A 24,512-nucleotide genomic window follows, 5' to 3' on the forward strand; every position below is an offset into this window, starting at 1 on the left:
TGCTCCCAATACCATTGGTGTGTGTGTGAATGGGTGGATGAGACACAGTGTAAAGTGCTTTGGATAATGGTGCTATATAAGTGCACCATTTACTATAGGACCATTTACTAAAGAGCTACTCCTCAAAGATAGCTGGATGCATGACTGGTGAAAATCTGGACCGCAGAATCTTAGGGTTGCATGAAGGCAAGTGTATGAAAGGTAACCGCCACTTTATTACCCATTGGTCGTCTGAATGTCACAGTGCATTCAACCAGTTGAAGAAGAAACTTACAACAGCCCCTGTACTAGGTTTTGCTGACTTCACCTGTCCTTTTATCCTTGAGATGGATACAAGCCACAATGGTTTAGGAGCCATCCTATACCAAATGCAAGGTGATGAGAAGAAGGTCATTGCATATGCAACCAGAAGGTTATGCAATGGTGAGAGAAATGACTGCCACTACAGTAGCATGAAATTGGAGATACTGGCCCTTAAGTGGGCCGTAGTCAAGAAATTTTGGGGCTACATACTTGGGTCTAGGTTCGAAGTGATCATGGATAATAATTCTCTCTGTCACTTGCAGACTGCTAAGCTAGGAGCCATCAAACAGAGATGGATGGCGCAGCTGTCTGTTTTTAATTTTGAGGTGAAATAGAGGCTGGGCCAGAGTAATGCTGCCGTTGATGCTTTGTCTAGGCAGGAGTTTGCAGGGGACCGCGAGCCTGATCCCGATGCTGACTGGGATGAGTGTGTAGAAATTTGAAGTGTGTTTAGTAGAGGGACAATCTTGGAACCTGAACTTGCCTTGAAAGGTGTTGAGTGTTGTAGGTTAACTCAGGGATCTCATAAAAGAAAGGGAAGGGTTGTTGTATCGGGTTGTAGATGACCCTTCTGATGGGGGCTGCTGGCAGCTGTTGCTACCAGAGTGCTTGAAAGACCAAGTGTTGAGTAGTATGCAGGATGGGATCAGGGCATTGAACGCACTGTGAGTTTGCTGAAACAGAGGTGTTTTTGGGTTGGCCTTTATGGAGATGTGGAGGAATAGGTAAAGAAGTGGGAGTGTTGCATCCTCACCAAAATGCCTCAACCAAAAGTACATGCCCCTGTGAGAGCATTTCTAGCTTCAAAGCCTCTAGAGGTGATTGCAGTGGATTTCACAGCCCTAGAGCCTGCTTCTGACTGCCGTGAAAATGTTCTTGTTGTTACCAATGTGGTTACAAAATTCACACAGGCATTCCCCACAAAAGATCAAAAGGTAGACACTACAGCAAACATTTTGTTGAAAGAGTGGTTTATGAAGTATGGAGTCCCAGAACAGCTGCACTCTGATCAAGGCAGAAACTTTGAAAGCGAGATTATTGCTGAACTGTGCAGACTCTCTGGGGTGAATAAGACTCATACGACTCCTTATAGGCCTCAGGAAATGCCCAATGTGAACTGTACAACCGCACTCTTCACAACCTGTTACGCATGTTGACTCCAGAAAAGAAACGCCATTGGCCAGAGTATTTGCCCGAAGAAGTCCACGAATATAATGTGACTCCGCATGCCACTACAGGGTTTTCCCCTTATTATTTACTCTTTGGTGTACAGCCACATCTGCCCATAGAAGTGTTGTTCGGTAGGGAGGAGGTCTCAGAGGGGAAGTGGGACTGGTTGTCTGTTCATCAAGAGAGATTAAAGTACGCCCATGAAAAGGCTAGGGAGTACTCAGAGCAAAAAGCTCAGGAGAGGATGACCCGGCAGAATGAGAGAACTTTTTGTCCCCATCTTGGTGTAGGAGAGTTAGTGTACTTGCGCCATCGGCCTGCAGGCCAGAATAAGATTCAAGATCTCTGGGGTCTGCCTGTGTACAGGGTTGTAGACGTGTTAGGAACTACTTACAATGTGGAACCTTTGGAGGGGGGGCAATTAAACGGGTCCACAGGACAGAGTGTGCCGGGTGCCGTGCCCTTTCCTAGGCCAAGGAGTAAGATAAAACAACCCTTAGGTAGACCACCTGTCACTGTGGAATGGAGTGAGACTTCTGAGCCAGATTTTGTGGTGGTAGAGGAAGTCTTACAACCTTCTTCAAGCTTGGCCTCAAACATGCCAGAGGGATCAGAGGCTCAGGGTACTTTAGAGGTCGATGATGACAACTTGGAAGGTAGTCAGGTACAAGTACCTGTGAATACTGGCAGAGACTCTGTGCCAGTTCCAGCTGTGAGGAGAAGTACGTGAACAACTGCTGGTGTTCACACAAATCCTTTTCACCATGAGTGCTGAAAGGTGTTGAATTATTGAGCTGACTTATTGCAGGGGAGAGTGTAACCAAGTAGTAAATGGTCTGTTTATTTTGTTTCTTTCCTTGCATTGTAATGAAATCTATTTCATGTTCAGATTTACATTTCCAACTAAGTATAAAGGCAAGAAAAGCTGTTATTGCCAAAGTTATCCAGAGATGTCAGTAAGTAGCAATGTTGGGTACAAGTGAAGAGGCTGGGCACGTGCACACACACCCTCACACACTACTAAAGAGGAAGAGGAATGAGAATGTTGTCGGATGTTGGAGGTGGTTACGTGTGATTTGTTGTTAGGAGATTGTTTGGTTTGTGTTGCTTGCCCTTGTGGCTATCAAATTCTGTATTCTGACTGCTGTTTTGGTATTTGACTTTTGCCTGGTTTTTGACTTCGAGTTTGGTTATCCCTATATCTGTTTATGTGTATTCTCTTCAGTATTGTATATATGTTAGAGAGAAATAGTTTGTATATATTGTAACCTTATTTTTGACAGGTCTAGCTCAAAGATCAAAAAGATACATATTCTTACTCTCTATATCTAGGTCAAAGGTCATGATCATAAAATATATATATATATATAGTTATGTTAAATCGGATTCCCATGCATTCCAGACACAAATGTTACCATACATAGTATGGCCGTGTAGGTTCCCATCCTGCTAAATATGACTGGCATTAGCTGTGTAGTAGTGCAAAATAGTCCATCAAATGTATTAGCAGGTGTAGCCTATACACGAGTCCACTACTGGTCATATCACAATTGAGAATATGTCCCAAATTCATTGCTTTAGTAGAATTTAATTGTAAGTGAAATGATACTCACATTGTAATGTCCTTAGTATTTGTTCAGTCTACAGGTCCTCTAACACTCTGTTAAATGAATAAATGTAAATGTACTACAATGTAAATTTTTTTTAAATCAATTAATGCAAAAATTTAAGTTGATATTATATATTATTATTAAGTTGATGCAATTATCAACATTATTATGTCAACACAACTCATGAAAATAATGTGTACAACTTTAACTATTTAATTAAATCAATAAATTAGAATTTTTATCTTGCAATCACACATTAAATTTAGATTGTGGGGGTTTGTTTTGTGTAATTCCGCTGTTAGAAAATACATGATGGTTGATTGTGAACATAAATGAGCAGAATGTAAGTTTGTAAAATAAATGAAACTTCACTGATTACATTTTTGAGAAAATGGCATGACTTTGAATAAAAATTTACTGAAATAAATACTCGAAAACATTGATATACCCAAAGAAATGTAAAAAAAAAAAAAAAAAGTTTTTACATACCTTCTAAATAGGTCCCTTTAGGAGGTAAACTTTTTAAAGACGGTGTTTTATAAGAAACGCGCGTATTACATGCCTTCTAAACATAACCATTTAGGATGTAAAATGTTTAAAGTGTTGATTAAAAGAATCGAGAGTTTTGTTTAAACTAGAAGACAAGCTTTTCGGGCGATGTCTTGTAGGCCTATACACACCGTCCTACACACGTGTTTTTCCGGGCTGACAGTTCTGTAGATAGTGTAAATTTTACACTCATGAGCTCTGGTGACAGTGTCTGAAGTGTGTGGGTGTGTGGTTGTGTTAGAGAGAGAGAGAGAGAGAGAGAGAGAGAGAGAGAGAGAGAGAGAGAGAGAGAGAGAGTGTCATGTGTTTGCTGACCAGACTGCTTACAGTGTGTTTATGTTAATGAATTAAGGGACGAGTCGTGTGTTTCAGGGTTTTTACAATCCCTACCAATGTGTACATTTGTGGTTTAAGTGAATCTTTGTTTCTGAAGTTACTGTTTGTGTAACTAATCTACCAGAAAATACTAGACCTGGTGACTGAATGTGGTAGATGTATTAGAATTGTGGACATGTATGTGGACATGCATGTGTAGCTCCCTATGTGTATGATTTACGTGTAATCCTTCTGTCAAGAAATGAACAGACTGAGGTTTGTGAAATAATTGAACTATTTATTGGCTACGTTGTTGAGAAAAACACTGTGATGTGTAAAACATTTCTACAGTCCTTCAAGGCTGTATGACGTCGTTGTTCTCTTTTACTGAAATAAAGACCAAAACCATCTGTGTTATTCGTTGTGGAGACTGAAGTGACAATATGTCTGAAGAAAATGAAAATATGTATTACATAGCCTACCTTCTAAACAGGGTACTTTAAGGGTGAAAAAACCTTTTTAAAAGATGGTGTTTAAAAGAATTGTGCATTTTGTTTAAACTATAAACAAGATTTCGGAAAATGGTTCGCCAACGAGGATACTTACACAGAACTGTCGCTAAATACATAAGCTTTTGTCTATGCTTTGACATCCCATGTCACTACTGGCTGACAGTCGAGTCGTGTACATTTATGACTTCTGGTGACCGTGTGTGTGTGTGTGTGTGTGTGTGTGTGTGAGAGAGAGAGAGAGAGAGAGACAGAGACACTTGGACCCCCCCTCAATGTCCATACCATGGTTACACTATTGGTTATATCGCATGTAATGTCGGCAATGGTATGATGCAACGCCATGTGGTGCAAGGTTATTTATTTATTTATTTGTTTCCTTTGCTAGTTCACGATGTTATATACTTCAATTTAAATTGTTTTCTTATGTGAGTTGTCATTTTCTGTGGTTTTATACAGTGTTCATCTAAAATGTTGGGAATTTCAACTTCTGGGAATTGAAGGTATTGTCCGGTGCAGGATCTCATCATTTTGTGAATGTTATTTCATTTTTATTTTTTTCAAACGATGTAAGTGGGCAATACGAAGAATGTATTCATTTGTTTTCTTTTTCTTTTTAATTGATAAAATTAGTTCCACTGCCGTATTGTCAGATGCCAGAAACTTGTTAGCAATACTATAGTCAAATCACTTATCAGATCAATTACTGAATAAATTTAAATCTAAAGAACCCTTTAAATGTGTTTCTGGTGGTCAATCTAAATCCACAGTCACATAGAGAAACTGGACAAACAGTGAAACTGCAAGTAAAGAAGACAGATTTATAAGCGGAATAATCAGTTATAAATGTGTTAGTACTTTGTTGCCTGTTAGATAACGTATGTCTGTTAAAATAAACATAGGTATAAATTGTTTAAGTGTTGGTTTCTATATAAATGTTAAGGTTAAAAATGATCTGATGTGATTTGATTTACATTGGTTTCACTTTTTACATCACTGAGGTGGGTAAACTTTTTATATCCACTTTACACAGTAATAGTTATGAGAATCATTAAAAATCAATAAACCTCAGTTTCCTATATGCAGTAAATTAAAGTCACTGAAAACTGCTGTCTTGTTAAATGAATTAGCAGGGACTGTGATGCTAGTACATATAGCTAGAATTTGATCTTGAAGCTGAAGAACATGAATGTGTTGCAGAGTGCAGTATTTTCATATGTGGATGTGGCTTAAGCTTTCTCATCAGGGTAAGCTGGACTGTGGCTGCTCTTCCATCAGGTACAGATGTTTTATACCATGGGTTGTCAGAAAGCACAAAAAGTGCCAGAATGGATGTATCACCATATTTCTAAACTTTCAACAGCATCTGACTGTTTATAATTTTTCCAATTATCAGGAATCTCCCCTTTACCATAAAACCCTTTGTTATGGTGCTTTTCAAGATTTTCCTGAAATTCACAAACAAACCATTTCCAGTAAGCCAGCTCAGACAAATCAGTGGAGATGTTCCATTTCTCATACTTCCCACCTGCTTTCTTATACTTTTTAAAACAAAAACTAGCCCTAGATTCACTGGATGAGTAAAAACACTTGTCACTTGCCACAGCTGTTGTGCAAAAGTCGATGAAGAATTCTGTTGTGCTCCTGTAATACATTCCATTCATTCCAGATGTGCAATGGAAATCAGCATGGTGATTTCCAGGATGGTCATTTTGGCTGTTGGTACAGACGGCTCCACAGAAAGGACACTGCTCCCAGCAACACCCACAGAAGTGTTTGATTAGAGTATCATCAGGTCTTTCTCTGAACTTCTCCATGGAGAAGTCTGAAATCTTACAGAGGCTTTTCTTTAACTCTTCAACAGCAGCTGAGAGTTCTTTCTCTATAGCTTTCACAAGAACATCATAGTCAACACAATCCTTACACTCTTCATCACACAAGTGAACTCTGGTATCTCCTAACTCATCTACAAGGCTGTTGGAAAAAAAACTCCAGCCACTGATTTGCGTCCCCATGGACTTCTTTCACTTTATCTGTTGCCATTTTTGCTGCACTTATGACTCTTCTCTGTTTGTGGTCAATATGTTTTTTAATGGCAGAAACTGCTTCAGGGTTTTCAGCTGCCATGAACTCTTTAACCTTGGCCTTGATGAAATCTTCAAAGTGAGCCCTAGGTTAGTTCATGTATGTTAAGTATTTATTAAACTTCTCAGCCTTATTGCCTTTCTGCTCTGCCAAAGACTTCAGAATGTGTTTTTCCAGATCAGCTCTGTTCCCATTAAATGGTGGCTTCCCTCTCATCTGTCCACACACAAATGTAGAGATCATGTTGTAGACACTCTGCAGAATCGCTTCCTTCAGTTTACTGCAAACCTGGTCTCCAAGTATAGCTGCTGATGTTGCTCCCTCCCAGTATTTCTGAAAGATGTTAAAGTACTCAGCCCTTTTCTTTTCAAAATAAATAAGTGGATCATTTGCTTCTTTGAATTTCCTGTGAAGCTCTGAGATGCATTCTTTTGACTGATGACACACATAAAGTGAGAGATCTACATAGAAATCTTGGTTAAAGATGGAGGCAACTTCAGATAAGTTTAGATCTTTCTTTAACTGTGCTTCAAATTCATGCAGCTGGGTTTTGAAACCAAGTGCAATGTATTGAATGTAATGTGAATTGTAACCCTGTGCTGAGAATGGAAATGACTCCACCTTTTTTTTGGTTTGCTCATTGACCTTAATAATTAGATCACGTATTGATTTGTTTATCTCTGGTGTAAGAGAACCTTCATACCAAAATAAAAATAAATACTTTTTCAACATGCTCTTGTTAGTTGAAACATATCTACTGTAATCACTGACTTCTCCAATACATTTATACTCTGAAGAACGCTTTCGATTTGGAACCAAGTCATGTTTGTAGACCTCTCCCAGGACTTCACTGGTGTCCTTTGAGATGTTAAGATCTGTGATTTCTAGAGCTTGTTCAGATAATTCAGAGACCCATGTTCTCCACATTGAATCAAATTCCTCACTTGCATGTGTTTTGTTGTTAACATTTCCTTTAAGTTTTAAAGCAAGTTCTTTACTCTTTTCAAAGAGTATCTTCTCGTAGTTCACACGTTGCTTATCAAGGTTTTGTGTAATGCTTTTCTGCTGAATGCTGTCATCCACTTTTCTCTTTGCTTCCTCTATTAGATCATCATGGAGGTGCTGGATTTGTGTCTCAAATTTACATTTCCACTGAATCAGTGTTTCCTTTTCATTGTGTTCTTCAAAATAATGGTTAAATTCCTTTTGGACATTCTTTAGGGTTCCTGCCATCTCGTCTTTGAAATCTCTCCTCTGAACTGTTTGTATGATTCCGCTGGCTGCTTTGTTAAGCATTTTATCTTCCACAGTCATCATGGCACTCCTCAGACTCCAGGTCCATTTCCCATACTCCTGCTCCAGTTTCCTGTAGACTGATATCTTTTGTGCATTCTTAAAACTAAACACAAAATTTTCATCCAGTAGAGCATTCCACAGGTCTTTCACACGATTTTGAAACCGTGATAATTTCAGGTTATTTGTAGTTGCTGCATGAGAGAGGATATCTCCCTTTAGTTCCTGAATGTAGAATGGGTTTGATGGTGCCATTGGTGAAGAACCCTCCCAGAGCTGTGCAAAATACTTTACATCAAATGCAATGACATCAGTGAAATTTTCCACATAGAAGTCTTCATCTTTAGCTGCTAGTTTAGTCATTTTATCCAGTGTTTCCTGCAAGTGTCTCCTTCCATCCATGATTTTTTCTTTAGCTGCAATATCAGAAACATTCTGGTGCACAAACATGCAGCTGGGGTTAAGTCTGACTTTCTTCATCCTCAGGAATGCATGAACAACTATCTGAAGTATTTCCTGCATCTCAGTAGGGTTCTCTCCATAGATGTTAATTAAAGTCATATTTACTAATCCTACCACAAATGTGGAAAGTTCATTATCATGATGAATTTTGTTTCCAGACAGCTCTGAAGATCTGAGACCTTCAGTATCAACAACCAAAATGTAGTCAAACTTCAGGTCTTCCTTCATGTCCTCAGAAACTCTAACCAGCTGCATAAAGGCTCCTCTGCTACATCTGCCTGCACTGACTGCAAACTGGAGCCCAAACATGGCATTCAAGATGGTGGATTTCCCAGAGCTCTGAATTCCCAAAACTGACAGCACAAAAACTCTCTGGTCTCCCAGTTTCATGATGACTTCATCCAAAACAGCTGAAACCCAGGTTAGAGGAACATAAGTTGTATCACCATCCATCAGCTCCATCGGGTGCCCAGATTTCATGAGTTCAGCTACAAGTTTAGGCAGGTAAGACAAGTTTCCATCTTCTCTCCATGTATTGCTTTCTTCAGAGACTGAGGCTTCATAAATCTGGCCCATCTCTCTCATCATGTGCTCCAAGCCAAAGCTGACAGCATTCAGTTCTTGTGATAATTTTTCTAAGTTTGATTGCTCAGTCTTCAATTTGTCCAGATTTGTTTGTCCTTCAGCTCCGTCATGGTTTTTTTTCAAGGCCAACACATTTGTCCATTTTTGGTGATATTCTTTCTGGATACCAGAGAGTTTCTTTGAAGTGAACTCATCCAGGTAAATTCCAGTCCATCTGAGGAAATACTTTCTCTCACTGTCTGACAGAGAGTTTAAACATCCAACAAATAACCCCATGAGTTCACTGAAGCCATGTTCTTGCTGTTTCAATCTTATTTCCTTCATTTCAGTTTGCTTTTTGCTGAGCTCCATTTCTATATTTTTACTTTGAAGTTGCCATAAGTCTTTTCTCTTTTGGCACCAGTCATGCCACAGTTTTCCCTGGCAGGGCAGGTATTCCTCTTTTACTGTCAGTGGATCTTTTCCATCTAGAAAACCCATTATATTTTGAGCAGCTTCCTTTCCTCTCTGACAGGCCTCATTGTGCTCATCCACACAGACCTTTGAGATGCATGTAATTTTTTTGAGGTTAAAGGTCATATGTTTTTTCTGAGAGACACTTCTTGATCACATCTCTGAGCAGAACAGACACCTCAGACTTATTTATGCCCTTCAGTCCCACTCTGTATTTTGCTCTACCAATCTCACACACAGGATCTTCATTACCGTTCTCTTCATCAGTAAGTACAACAATAAGAGCAGTTTGTGACTTACAAAACGCCTGTACAATTCTCATATTATTATCATCCCCATCAATCTTAGGCAAAAGTAAAGCATTTACAGAGGCCATTATAGTAAGTATCTCTCTCTGAGTTACAGCTGTGCTGGAATCCCCATGAAGGTTGCAGAATGCAACACATTCAGTGAAATAATCAGAGCTTTTCCCAGATGGACAGTACCAAGCGATCTCCACCACTCCATCCATCAGTAGGCAGTTTCTGCTGCTGCCTGGACAGTTTCTGTGGAAAAATGTGTTGTGCTTCTCATTAATCAGGTTGTTGATCAGCTGAGACTTGGATGAGGAAGCAGACCCAAGCCTGAAGAATGCCACCATCGGAGTTTCTGCTTTGTAAACAGGCAGGGTCTTGCTGATGATTTTTCCTGAAGCATCAGTCAACTTCCAACTCTTGCTGATTTGACGCATTGTCCAGAGAGGAAATTCAATTTTCCTGCTAAAGGGATTGGGTACCAGCAGGAGGATCGCATACTGACACTGTGCCAGTTTAGTCACCATGATCTGTCGAAGAAAATCATCTGCACAAAGGAACACCGCCATCTGAACATCCATTGGGTGAATCCGGTCCTGTTTTCTTTCACTGTTTACATTAGGCTTTTTTAAAAGAGCAGCAAAGGCATCTTCATTAACTCTAGTCTGAGAGTTTTGTATGTTTGTTTAATTTTTGACAGAGATGTATCTCGCTGAGTAATCTCCTGTCAAAAGATGTTGCATGAAAACATTTACCAGTTCATTCTCTCTACTGGGCTCCTTGTACAGTAAAATGGATTTGGATATTTCAAGAAAGTGTGCACTGGTAAGTTTGTCTTTGTGTTTATTCTCAAGGCCAAGTCTACGCAACAGCTTTTCTACTGAGTTTAATTCTCCCTCCTGAAAAAAACATACAAAATAAAGCAAAATATCACCATCATGTAAAATAATAAACTGGATGTTCTTTTTCTCCACATACTACATATTCTTATAGTAACATATTTTTAGTAACATATTTTTCTTTTGCTTGTATTTTCTCATTTGTAAGTCGCTTTGGATAAAAGTGTCTTCTAAATGAATAAATGTAAATGTAAAGAAAAAATCTGAGAATATACACAAGCTGAGTACGAACTCGTCTCTGTGTTTCAGTGTCGCTTTCCATCTGGTTCTGTTGGGTTTAGTCCAGTGAATGTCTTGGTCTCAGCATAGTTTTGGACAGACTGCTTTCTAGCATGCAGAGAGTAATAATAATCTTTTGGCACCACTAGTCAGCACTCAGCTTGCATTCCCAACTGTCAGAGTAAAAAAGAATGAAGAGGGTCACTTGAATGTACATTATCCCAAATGAAAAGATAATTCTTTCTAAACAAATACAAATGCAGATATGAATAGGAGGTGGACTATTTTTTTGTGCGAAAGTAAATCGGTCAGTGAAATGATCAGGGCACGGCATCCCATCACATTGACATCCCTATACTACACTAACCTGTCTTGTTAAAGAACGTCCCAGTAATTGAATTAACACCTTTCACCACACTAGCCATGGCCCTTAAAATTTGTTTTTGGGCTCACTGTAAATTAATACTGTAAAATTTGTAATCATTTATTGGCAGCAAAGTTTCCAGTGGAATAAATTTAAAGTAAATAACTATAGTCTCTTCATCTGTAGTATATTTAGTGTAATTGCTGTACTTTTTACTAAGTACTGCTGTATGTTTGTGTAATATACTGTCAATTATTGTCAAAACAGTAAGGTCCATAAGTATTTGGACAGCAGCAAGATTTATATAATGTTGCCTCTGTACACCACCACAGTGGTGAAGAAATTAAGAAATCAAGATGTGATTAAAGTGTCGACTTTCAGCTTTAATTCAAGGGGTTTAACAAAAATATTGCATTACCTGTTTAAGAATTACAGCCATTATTTTACAGAGTCTCTCCATTTTCGTCAGCTCAAAAGTAATTGGACAAACTAACATAATCATAAATATTAGGATTATTTTTAATACTTGGATGTAATTGGTAAATGGCACACTTTTATCCAAGGTGCTTAACACTGTATCTCATTCACCCATTCACACTCACACACCGCAATGGTAGCTGAGCTGCATGCAAGGCTCTCACTTGCCATTGGGAGCAACTTGGGGTTCAGTGTATTGCCTAAGGACACTTCGGCATGTGGAGTCATGTGGGCCGGGAATCTAACCGCCAATGATTAGTGGACATCCCGCTCTACCACCTGAGACACAGCCAACCGTAAATCCTCTGCAGAGTCTTGCCTGAAATGGACATCAACAAATGCTGAGTGTCCTCTCTTGAGATGCTTTGCCAGGCTTTTACTGCAGCTGTGTTCGGTTGCTGCCTGTTTGTGAGTCTTTCTGCCTTCTGTTTTGTCTTCAGGAAGTGAAAAGCAGCGTAATTGGGATGGGGTCAGGTGACTGACTTGGACATTTTAGAACATTTAATTTATTTTCCTTAAGAACCTCTTGGTTTGCTTTCACTGTATGTTTTGGGTCGTTATCCATCTGTACTATCCTATCAGTTTTGCTGCATTTGACTGAATCTGAGCAGAAAGTATAGATCTATACACTTCAGACTTCATCCTGCTCCTTCTTTCAGCAGTCACATCATCAATAAACACCGTTGACCCAGTTCCACTGACAGCCATGCATTCCAATACTATAACAACTACTCCACCATGTTTGACAGATGATGTGGTATGCTTTGGAACATCAGCCTTCCTTTTCTTCTCCATATACTTATCTTCCCATTGCATCAGAACTTGGCAGGCTTGTTTCTTTTCTTCTTTTTTTGTTTATTTATTTATTTAAGACTTTTATTAGTAAAGTCTAATCTGGCATTTCTGTTCTTGAGTGTTACCAATGGTTTGCATCTTGAGGTAAACCGTCTCTATTTATATTCATGAAGGTGTTTCTTGGTTATAGAATTTGACAATGATACATCTACCTCCTCCAGAATGTTCTTGTTTTCAAGATTTCAAGATTCTTTTCAAGAATCTCCCGGTAAAGATCTCCATTCATCATTCCTTCAGTTATATGAAGTCTGCCAGTACCATGTGATGAAAAACAGCCCCACACCATGATGTTTCACCTCCAAACTTCACTGTTGGTGTAGTGTTTTTAGGGTGATGTGCAGTGCCATTTCTTCTCCAAACATGGTGTGTAGTATGACAGACAAAAAGTTCAGTTTTGCTCTCGTCTGACCAGACTACACTCTCCCAGTATTTCATCAGCTCATCCAAATGAGTCGTAGCAAACTTTAAACGAGGTTCGAGATGCCTTTTCTTTAGTAATGGAGTCTTGCGGGTGAGCGTGAGCAGTGGAGTGCATCGCCTATTGTTTTCTCTGTGACGATGGTACCTGCTGCCTCCAAGTGTTTCTGGAGCTCTTGGTCCTTGGTTCTTGGGCTGCTCTTCTGACTCCCTGGGAGAAACCTTGTGAGGAGCTCCTGTGCATGGCCGGTTGATGACGGAGTGATGTTGCTTCCACTTGTGGATAACGGCCCCAATGGTGCTTAGTGGAGGATTCAGAAGTTTTGAAATACGTCTGTATTCAATTCCATCAATATGTTTCACAACAATAAGGTTGTGAAGGTCTTGGGAGAGCTCTTTGCTTTTACCCATCATGAGATGTTTCTTGTGTGACACCTTGGTAACGAAAAGCCTTTTTATAGACCATTAATTTACTAACCCCGCTGATATTCATTTACACAGATAGGGGGTGTAATTACTTATGGATTTCAGTTGGTTTCTTGCCTTACCTTGCCTTGGAGAACTGCTTTTACACGTGTTCAATACTTTTTTTCCCGTGATATTCCACTTTATTACACGTAAATTTTTTATAGACTTTATTTACTGAAAAAATGTTGACGCCTTCAATACTTATTTCACCCAGTGTAAATTGTTTGAAATTACTTACCTAAAGATGTCTGACAAAGAGCAAAGAGAATCTCGTTTTCCCGTGGTGATGTATGCAATACGATGTGGAGTGGTGACACTCACTATATATTGCACTGTAAAAGGAGGAGGGATCCACCTGTGTGTCTTAATTTCATTTACAATTACATTTATTCATTTAGCAGACACTTTATGCAAAGCAACTTACAAATGAGGAAATATAAGCAGTATGAATCACCAGGTATGAATCATACCTGGGCGTGTTGAGTCAATCTCAATCTACGGAGATTACCTTCTGAAATTAACATATTACCGTCAATGTTTTTATCTTACAAAAGGCTTGACTTGTTATGTTTTGTCATATCAGTGTCCCAAATCTCATATTGTACTAAATAGCAGTATTACTAATATCTATAGTGTAGTACTATATTGAAACATGCTCCTAGGGTGAAAGTGGACTTGTGGAGGTCCACAAAATGCTTTCTGAGGTCTAAGTTGCCTGGATTTTCCCATATTATAAAGGCCAAAAATACACCATATATAAAGGTACTGTATATGTAAAAAGCCCTTTTACAGTCCTATTTGCTCCCAATGAACTCCTTATTTTGAGAATTGGACTACTCCATTTTATTTATATAAATTTTAACAATGAAGGTTGACACAAAGCAGCTTTACAGAAATCTAGATATAGATTTAAATTTATCCCAAATGAGCAACCCACAGGTTACCATGGAGAGAAACACCCCCCCCCCCCCGAGAGGACATGAGGAAGAAACTCTTAGGAACCAGACTCAAAAAGAAACCCATTTAATGTCGTGATATTGAATATAGAGGAATCAGTTTGTTTTTTTACTTGTTTTAACTTTGTGTGCTTTTATTTATGTTGTTATTTATTTATTTATTTTTTTAAATAAATGTCATACCTATTTTAGAAATCAAACCCTTCAGGCTTTAAGTATATAATTATATTCATTATTTGATTCATTAGATTAATTATTAGGTTATTTAATTTTCACTTACGGAAGGACAGTACTGCAGAGACATTGTCTCTAAGGTTATGGATTAGATCCTAATCTTGGGTTACTGTGGGGCTTCACATGATCTCCCTGTGTTCCTGTGGGTTTCCTCTGGGTTCTCAGGTAGGTGGATTAGCTATGAGAAATTGCCCCCTAGGTGTGAATGAGTGTGTGACTGAATGTGTCTATGGTGTCCTGCATAGGACTGCTGTTCCATTCAAAGAGGATTCCTTCCTGATGCCTGTTCCTGAGATCCTGCTTCCTAAAGATAAAAGAATAAGTAAACTAAATGTTCCTGAATATAATACATACTGTAGGTTTTATTTGTCTGACACAGACTAATTTTTATCTGCGAGTGTCCATGCAAAGCATCTGAAGATTTATAAATATAATTTTTCACATTTTAAAAAGGAAATTACACAACTATGAGAAAACCCATTTATGATTTGCATTAAGAAGATTTTTTGTTGATTAATAAGGAAAGTATAAACTTGCTGATTTATTAAACAAGTGATTTACTAAAGTGAAGGAGTCATCAAACCCAGACCCGTGGTAATGGACTCTCACAATGCTCCATTCACTGTATATGCACGGTTGTGACAGTGATCCTGCAGTAAAAATTCGAAGACTTGCAGGTCATACAAACATTTTCTTATTTCTTAAAGAAACATATATGCAACAAAAATCCATTCATTGATCTTATTGTATAAGTGTGTATCCTGGTCAGGGTTGCAGTAAATCTGAAAACTATATCAAACACTGGGCTCAAGGGACCATGGACTGGATACCGTCCTATTCTAGGATGTTCAAAAGGCATATATGGGTGTGGTGGTCAGGCATCCCCATACAGTGGAGTTAGCTATAGTTAAATGGACGCTGCAAAGATGGAGTAACTTGGACAAGAATTATCTCTTCAAATTGCCCGTAAACACAACCATCTTCTGTTGGCTTGGAAAGGTGTCCAGTTTGATAGTACATACAACATGACATTTTATAAAACAAATTCTAGCTCGCATTTACAAATCATTTAAAATGAAAAGTCTTACGTTAGAGGGAGATGTCCGAGTCACGTGTCTCACTCAGAGGTCTGCATTGGTTGATTAAAGTGGGCATTCCCGCTGGTTAAATGTGTATTCCATGCTTGATATTGTAGCATTTGGGGGAAAACAACATAAAATCATGAATTCTGCTAAAACCCACAGAGTAAGTAATGTCCCAAGCAACAGAATACTACAGTCCATGACAAGTAATATACTACAGTTTTATGCCTGAATCTCTTTACCTCTTTAAAAAATGAAAATGAATAACCATGTATCTTAATTTGACAAATTCACACATCAAGATCTGACAGCTTTATGTTCGAGCACTTGTGTGTCCTTAATGAACTTGAATGAGCATAGCTCCGCCCACACTGTCCACAGTGATACGGCTTCTGTCCTGTGTGGATGCGCTCGTGTTGTCGGAGACCACTCTGACGGGTGAAACTTTTCCCACACTGTCCACAATGATACGGTTTCTCTACTATGTGAATGATCTCATGCTGTCGGAGAGCACCCTGACTAGTAAAACTCTTCTCACACTGTCCACAGCAATACGGCTTCTGTCCTGTGTGAATACGCTCGTGTATATTGAGAGTACTCTGACTAGTAAAACTCTTCTCACACTGTCCACAGTGATACGGCTTCTCTCCTGTGTGAATGCGCTCATGTATTTTGAGAGTACTCTGACGAGAAAAACTACTGCCACACTGTCCACAATGATATGGTTTCTCTCCTGTGTGAATGCTCTCATGCCGTCGGAGAGCACCCTGTCTAGTAAAACTCTTCCCACACTGTCCACAATGATATGGCTTCTCTCCTGTGTGGATGCTCTCGTGTTGTTGGAGATAAGTCTGACAAATAAAACTCTTCCCACACTGTCCACAATGATATGGTTTCTCTCCTGTGTGAATGCGCTCATGCTGTCGGAGAGCACTCTGACAAGTAAAACTCTTCCCACACTGTCCACAGTGATACGGCTTCTCTCCTGTGTGAATGCGTTCGTGTATTTGGAGATCACTCTTACAAATAAAACTTTTCTCACACTGTTCACAATGATATGGCTTCTCTCCTGTGTGAATGCGCTCATGTATTTGGAGATGACTATGACGAGTAAATGTCTTCTCACACTGCGAGCAGTAATAAGGCTTCTCTCCTGTGTGAATGCGCTCATGTCTTTGGAGATCACTCCGACGAGTAAAACTCTTCCCACACTGGGTGCAGTGATACGGCTTCTCTCCTGTGTGAATGCGTTCGTGTATTTGGAGATGACTCCAACCACTAAAACTCTTCCCACACTGGGTGCAGTGATATGGCTTCTCTCCTGTGTGAATGCGTTCGTGTATTTGGAGATGACTCCGACGAGTAAAACTCTTCCCACACTGGGTGCAGTGATACGGCTTCTCTCCTGTGTGAATGCGTTCGTGTATTTGGAGAGTACTCCGACGAGTAAAACTCTTCCCACACTGGGTGCAGTGATACGGCTTCTCTCCTGTGTGAATGCGTTCGTGTATTTGGAGATGACTCCAACCACTAAAACTCTTCCCACACTGGGTGCAGTGATATGGCTTCTCTCCTGTGTGAATGCGTTCGTGTATTTGGAGATGACTCCGACGAGTAAAACTCTTCCCACACTGGGTGCAGTGATACGGCTTCTCTCCTGTGTGAATGCGTTCGTGAATTTGGAGATGACTCCGACGAGTAAAACTCTTCCCACACTGGGTGCAGTGATACGGCTTCGCTCCTGTGTGAATGCGTTTGTGTATTTGGAGATTACTCCAACCACTAAAACTCTTCCCACACTGGGTGCAGTGATACGGCTTCTCTCCTGTGTGAATGCGTTCGTGTATTTGGAGAGTACTCCGACGAGTAAAACTCTTTCCACACTGGGTGCAGTGATATGGCTTCTCTCCTGTGTGAATGCGTCCGTGTATTTGGAGATGACTCCGACGAGTAAAACTCTTTCCACACTGGGTGCAGTGATACGGCTTCTCTCCTGTGTGAATGCGTTCGTGTATTTGGAGAGTACACCGATGAGTAAAACTCTTCCCACACTGGGTGCAGTGATACGGCTTCTCTCCTGTGTGAATGCGTTCGTGTATTTGGAGATGACTCCGACGAGTAAAACTCTTCCCACACTGGGTGCAGTGATACGGCTTCTCTCCTGTGTGAATGCGCTCATGTCGTTGGAGATGACTCCGATGAGTAAAACTCTTCCCACACCAGGAGCAGTAATACATCTGTAAAACACAAATTTATTCAAGATTAGGGCTGCACGATTATGGCCAAAATGATAATCCAGATTATTTTGATCAATATTGTGATCACGATTATTCATCACGATTATTGATTGATTTTATGGACAACATATTTTTATTGCACTTTCACATTTAAATAAACAGACCGCTGCTTTCACCTCCATGTTGTGCTACATTCCTGATAATGTAAAAATCTTTACATCAAATTAGACTGGTCCTTAAAGTGCATCATCTCCTAGAAGGAAAATATCAATAAAATTCTACCCAAAATATAGCATAAGTAAAAATAAAAATGAACATGATCGACTGCGTTATTGATGTTTAAAGTTCGTCCTCCGCTCATAGAAAACTCCGCTGCAGATCAAATCAAGCGCTTCCTAAACTTACAGCCAATCACCATAGAGCGGCGCAGGGATGACGTCATTTTGTACGCCAAAACCCGGAAATGAGAGCATTTAAGCACTCAAGCTGCCAGTTTCGCTGCAAGCTCAAGCACTTGTGCGAGGGGAAATCATGACATTAACATGATGCTAAATGGCACTACAAAGATTGTCGGGGACATTAAACCTCATCACGCCGAACGGGAAAACACTTTGCAGATAAACTCAGGGCTCTACAGTGCGACCATTTCATTCGCATTTGTGACTGAAAAGTACTTTGTGTGACTGTGAATAAATATTTATTCGCACCGGTGCGAGTGACCTGTTCGGAGTTGTATAATACCATCGGAATAAAAACTACAGGAAGTCCAAAATGCATCTACATCACGCAACAGTTACTTTCACACTGCTTTTCATCTCCTCAGTCAACCGAACAAGTGTGCAAATACTGCAGAGAAGCCATTATGATGACGAGTAACACTGTACATCATCTGCTTCAACTTCCCAATCTCACAACCGCCATCACACAAAATAACCCACACCTGTAACTGTGACCTGCTCGTGTAGCGACATCGGTGTTGGGCGGAGTAATTAATGATAATGCTAACGCTACAAGGTGGGTTTAATTCAAAATTCTTTATTAAATAATTCCTCAGCAATCATAATCAAGAGTAGCAACTGTTCAGTCTGTAAATATACAGTACACTGCTGCTCCCCTTCACTAACTCTAATTCACGTCATTTAAACTCACGGTTGCCAGATATCACTAGAAAAATCAACTCCAATTTCTATGGTTTGATTTAATCCCCCAAAACACAATATTATAAGCAGACATGGACACTGTACTGGGGAACCGATCTAAAACTGATAAACAAACAAAAATAAAACTACTAAAATGTAAATACAGAAAATGTGCTCAGTTATAAATAAATCATTTAATTTATATATAATATAATATATATATATATATATATATATATATATATATATATATATATATATATATAAATAACGTCATAAAATATAAATAAAATGAGAAATTACATGATGTTTAATTACTATGGGTTGCATTTAATATCAGTTTGACATTAAACTTGGTTCACTATTTCCATAGAAGGCTATTAGCCTTTTTCCTAATATGGATCATTTTTGTGTTAGTCTACTTTTAATTAGGACTCTATTGTTTAAGATATTTAAAAATAATTATTTTATGCTTGTTTATCTATCAATAAACCAACAGTATCTCATTGATATTATTTTAATTCAATTAACAGTGACCATGAGCAGAGAACTTACATTTAACTGTTTATGACCTCCTGATTAAAGTTTAAACAAAAAAAGATTGGTATCTGGATCAGTATTGGCTGTAAAAATCCTGATCGGTGCATCCCTAATGAACACCATTAAACTAAAGCGCTTTGCATCTGACGGGTATATACACAGATATATACATAGATATATACACAATATACACAGAGCGGTTCGAGAACTGACTCCAGCCCAGAACCATGACAGTGGAAATGTCTAATAGTGTAGCTTTAAATATATTTAAGAGGAGCAGACTTCAAACACTGAACATGGAGGTGAAGGCAGCAGCCAGTTTATTTAAATGTGAAAGTGCAATAAAAAATATTTTGTCCCTAAAATCAATTAATAATCGTGATAAATAATCGAGATCTCAATATTGGATCAAAATAATCGGGATTATCATTTTGGCCATAATCGTGCAGCCCTATAACTAATGCACACTTTTTTTTCGGATGATTTCCAAACCCCTTATGTCAGCTAATGTGCATCTCTTCACTTCGCTTATTTCACTGCTTCTATACTTTTCAGTGACACTTATAACCGAGTTTCAGGTCGTTTCCAATCCCCTTATGTTTGTCCTAGCTTGGTTTTCATTTTTTAAAAACTAACTTCTGCTTTTCTATGTCATTTTTGAACTGGCTTTCATTGAGAGAGGATCTTGCCCACATTGCTCTTTATTTTTCCTTAATCATGGGAAAATTATATTTCATATACAGTATCTCACAAAAGTGAGTGCACCCCTCACATTTTTGTAAATATTTGATGATATCTTTTCATGTGACAACACTGAAGAAATGACACTGTGCTACAGTGTAAAGTAGTGAGTGTACAGCTTGTGTAACAGTGTAAATTTGCTGTCCCCTCAAAATAACTCAACACACAGACATTAATCTCTAAACCGCTGGCAACAAAAGTGAGTACACCCCTAAGTGAAAATGTCCAAATTAAGGTAGATTGCGTTCTTAATCTTTCTGTTAATGTGCAAAATATTAGCCACTTAGTTTTGCATTTACTAAAATTTCAACTAAAGTGAATTGTATATTCTAAAAGGTAAGTATGCACAATTTTTTTTCAATGTTAAATAATTTTCTATATAATATTTTTGTGAGGTTTGTGAACACAGGGGAACAGTAGCTGACAGGACCAGTCTCAGCTGTCAGGATGTGCTCCCCCTGCTATGATGGAGGTGGTGTTAAGACAAAGATAAAAGATGTATGATTTTTTTTTTAAATCTTCAATTTCTTTTTAACTTTTCTCAGTAAATTGCAGTGAAAGTGTACTTGTTGGGACAGAAAACTATTTAGTTTATATCACTAAAGTAGACAACAAAAAAAGCTAAAACAAAACTGTACTAAGGGGAAAAACAGAAATATGATCAATATGTCCAGGTATTCATAGTTTTCAGTCACGTGACTGGCACAGAGACCCGGAGGGCAAAACATCGTCCCAAAATCTCAGCCAACACTGTACACTCTATGGAACTGCAGGCCTGTCTATTTTCCATCTGTTTCAATCTATGAATATTTTGATCACCTATTTAAAGAAAAAAACAAAAAGGACAATTTGAACAAACTGTTTTGGGCACTTGCGATCCATATACAGCACCGCCGCAGTATTTCAATCACTGAAAACAGTGAAGTCCCTGCCAGAGCTCCACTTTGGCGATGTTTCATATATTTTGCAGAGAATCCATCCCCTTACACAGCAGTCAGGACAAAAGAGTACAAAAGTACAGGCAGTTATCTCTAATTTCGATCTGGATGGGTCAATAATGCTGCCATTTGGGACGTGATGGACAAGAAATTCTTCACCGTCAGAGCAATGGTGGGTGCTAATTAGCTAGCGTTAGTTTCAGGTTCACTGTAGTCGGTGTTCTAGGGCAGTGATATTATGGTTAACACAATATCTAATGACAAATACAATCAAAACTTTTTTCCAATATGAGGTAAACCATTCCTACAGTTTAAACTGTTAGGGCATCCAACTGAACAACAAATCTGGTAAAAATAACTGGCGGGAATCGGAAGAAAGCAGTGTTTTGCCCTCCACATGGGCAAATGATCTGCACTTATATAGTGCTTTTTTAACCTTAGCAGTTCTACAAAGTGCTTTACACTGGTTCTCATTCACCCATTCTCACACACACACACACACCAATGGTAGCAGAGCTGCAAGGCACTAACTTGCCATCAGGAGCAATCTGGGGTTCAGTGTCTTGCCCAAGGACACTTTGGTATGCGTAGTCATACGGTCGGGAATCGAACCTCCAACCCTATGATTAGTGGACAACCCACTCTACCACCTGAACCACAGCTGCCCCGTGTGGGTGTTCCCATAAGAATGTCATGTCACGTGAAAATCATGAGTTATGAGAGTGAGCACACGTTTACGTTAGTCTACAATATTCAAAATGAAAACTCACATATATAACATTATTTACTGATAGAAATAACAGTAAGTGTTTGTGTTAATAAAGACATAAAAAATATGTAAGTTCTGTTACCCATTTTTCAAATTATAACTAGACATGAAATATACCTTTCACTTTAAGAATACAAGATTATACAGATAAAAGTTGTTAAAACGGTAGTTTTGAGCCTCAGGGCTTTCCATAGTACCTCAGTGGTACGAGCACAGAATCTCGGCCATAGACATATATAGACGCTGCATTGGCCCTGTGCTGCGATCTGCCAACGTCGTCGCCATACTGCTCCGGGCAAGACTGCCCGATAAACAAATAGAAGTAAACGGGGGAGCTGCATTTCCCTTCTGGATAAAAAGCACAATAATGATTACATTTCTCAAACGATTTAAATGGTTTATGATCTGCGTGGAGTACAAAAATCTTCTGTCTCAAGTTACTTACAATCTCAATAGTTAGACTTGGAAAATTATTCATTGTCATAAGGAATTGTGAAAACTCACTTGTCCTGCATAGACTGCAAGATAATTATAAGATAAACCTTTATGGATCCGGTAAAACATTTACAGGATGATGATGATAATAATAATGATTATTATAATAATAATAATAATAATAATAAGCCATGATTTGATATGCTATTAAATGATTATAGCCTACGGATACGCATACTGTTGGGAGATGAGTGTGGAAACTGAAGACAGGTGGTTTATCTCCATCTCTAATCCTGACAGTCTGACTGGTCCTGTCAAAGTCCTCCAGCTTGAAGTGTTTACTGCACAGCACAGAGGACTCACCTGAGGAAACCCTTCCTTCCTTTCTTACAGCTACTTCCCACTGCCTCCTCACCTGTTTCTCTTTGGGAAACCTTCAGTGAGGAAAGTTCACTTTAACTAGCCAACTGACTACAGTAAGATTCACAATATATCCGTCTCTCAGCCCAAACCAGGAGCTTCTCATAAAAGTCGGTTTGGAGAAAATATATAGTTTATATTTTTACTATAATCGAGATTTTCACGCAGTATATATGAAAATCTCCATTATGGGAAATTTAGTTTAGAATATAAACTATAATATAAGGTACTGTTGCCCGGAACAATATGACAGCGACGGTAACATTCGATCCAACGGCCAATGCGGCGTCTGTAGTTATTTGTCTATGATCTCGGGGTCGAGTGGTTTGTGCACGCGCACTTCTGTCGCTGTTTGGGCGGGGTTTGGGGAAACCTATCGGAGTTTGACGCGCGCGCGCGCGCGCGCGCACACACACAGCTGTTACATTATTACCTGATGAATAACTAAAGTCAGTAATTACACTACATTTGTATTTAAAGCAGCGCATCAGTTCCTTATGCAGTAAAAAGCGCGTTTTCTCACGTCACTTGTCTCAGAGCGCTCTGATGGAACTGATGCGCTGCTTTAAATACAGTTATTACAGTTCAAATGGAGTTTCAATAATGGAAGAGGATTATTTGATGAGCCCAATTTCTGAGCGTCCCCCCGGGAATTCCCCCGATTCTCCTGATGAGACACTCCGGCTCTGGCCCATGGACTTCAGCATGGAGCAAAAAACTAACCCTGTGTAGTGTCTGGATTCCTCTAACTGCAGTCTTCTCCAGCAGAGAGAGAACTCCTCCACACTGAACACTAATGAACTCTACAAGCTGTGTTGGCCATGGGGCGTGTGGAACCTACCTTAGTGGAAGAGCACTGGATTATTTGGAGGCGGATCCGATGGGGATGGACCCCGCTTGCTGTCTTTAGAATAAAGAACTACAGCGTTCTACAATCAAATGAGACTTCGGCAGAAGGAAAAGTGAAAATACTACAAATAAAAACACGATAGAAAATGATGAAAAAGAAAACAAAACCGGTTTAAATTAAACACCGAAAAACAAAACTGGTTTAAATTAAACACTCACACAATCAAGAAACCTTTCTTCTTTCAGTTTTGTGGTGGTTGGCAAACAAACTTGTTTCTGCCCCCTAGTGGCATGGAGTGTGGAGTATCAACGTTGAGGAAAATAAAAAGGGAGAAAAATAACAATAATAATAATAAAAAATCATATATATACTAATTTCTGTATATTAGATTTGTTGCTTTTAAATATTGTTGTAAAACCTTATAAACTTCTGGTGACTTTCCTAACAAATTTTGAAGTGAGAAACCATTTACACCTAATATCTTGATTGGATTTATAGGGGTGTCCCTTTCATTATTATAATTTATGTACTGTAATAATACATGCTCCACTCTGTCTGGGAGTCCACGTGTACTGTATCATGTATACTTATCAGATATAGTATGCATCAGGTATACGTATGTCTATTTCTGAATTGTTTTAAAAGTGTTCTTGGCTCTATCCCTTCCACCCCTTCATGGGCTGTTACCCATACACAGAACATTTATGTTCCTTGATAATGTACTCTGTATAATGTTTGCAAAATTTCTAGCAGTATATCTTCACGGTTAGACATTTCATTGTATTTTTGTGTTAATTTATAGGTAGCACTATTGCCAATAACTTACTGTAATTGCCCATTTACAG

General features: G+C 39.0%; 3 protein-coding genes across 7 annotated transcripts; all 3 read right to left on the reverse strand.

Moving 5' to 3' along the window:
* Nucleotides 1-5,381: 5,381 nt before the first annotated feature.
* LOC108273846 (interferon-induced very large GTPase 1-like) lies at nucleotides 5,382-6,966 on the reverse strand. Its single transcript, XM_017483469.3, has one exon. It carries the CDS (start codon nucleotides 6,469-6,471, stop codon nucleotides 5,794-5,796), a length of 678 nt encoding a protein of 225 aa, XP_017338958.1. The 5' UTR covers nucleotides 6,472-6,966; the 3' UTR covers nucleotides 5,382-5,793.
* Nucleotides 6,632-10,593, reverse strand: LOC108273520 (interferon-induced very large GTPase 1-like). Its single transcript, XM_047159560.2, is given in 3 exon segments — nucleotides 6,632-6,757; nucleotides 7,313-9,479; nucleotides 9,481-10,593. Coding segments are annotated over 3 exon segments (3,021 nt in total). The 5' UTR covers nucleotides 10,209-10,593.
* A 151-nt stretch (nucleotides 10,594-10,744) lies between these two features.
* On the reverse strand, nucleotides 10,745-23,919 carry LOC108273840 (zinc finger protein 850). Of its 5 annotated transcripts, XR_008397766.1 has the most exons (4): nucleotides 23,659-23,919; nucleotides 15,841-17,835; nucleotides 15,605-15,698; nucleotides 10,745-14,820 (listed from the first exon to the last, which is right to left on the reverse strand). XR_008397766.1 is itself a non-coding variant. In XM_053685259.1 (3 exons), the coding sequence occupies exon 2, from the start codon at nucleotides 17,833-17,835 to the stop codon at nucleotides 15,889-15,891; it is 1,947 nt and encodes a 648-aa protein (XP_053541234.1). In that variant the 5' UTR covers nucleotides 23,659-23,919; the 3' UTR covers nucleotides 14,835-15,698; nucleotides 15,841-15,888. The 5 variants fall into 5 exon arrangements, 3 of the variants coding, with proteins under 3 accessions (XP_053541234.1, XP_017338940.2, XP_017338942.2); XR_008397765.1 differs by having other exon boundaries at nucleotides 15,605-17,835; XM_053685259.1 differs by lacking the exon at nucleotides 10,745-14,820 and having other exon boundaries at nucleotides 14,835-15,698.
* Between the last annotated feature and the right edge of the window lie 593 nt (nucleotides 23,920-24,512).

Source organism: Ictalurus punctatus, chromosome 13, assembly GCF_001660625.3.
Source record: "Ictalurus punctatus breed USDA103 chromosome 13, Coco_2.0, whole genome shotgun sequence".
In the NCBI taxonomy this organism is placed as follows: Eukaryota; Metazoa; Chordata; class Actinopteri; order Siluriformes; family Ictaluridae; genus Ictalurus; species Ictalurus punctatus.

Excerpts from the sequence above, each read along its gene's own strand:
- LOC108273846 (XM_017483469.3), bottom strand. The coding sequence starts at position 6,471 with ATGGGGACGCAAATCAGTGGCTGGAGTTTTTTTTCCAACAGCCTTGTA.
- LOC108273840 (XM_053685259.1), bottom strand. The coding sequence starts at position 17,835 with ATGTATTACTGCTCCTGGTGTGGGAAGAGTTTTACTCATCGGAGTCAT.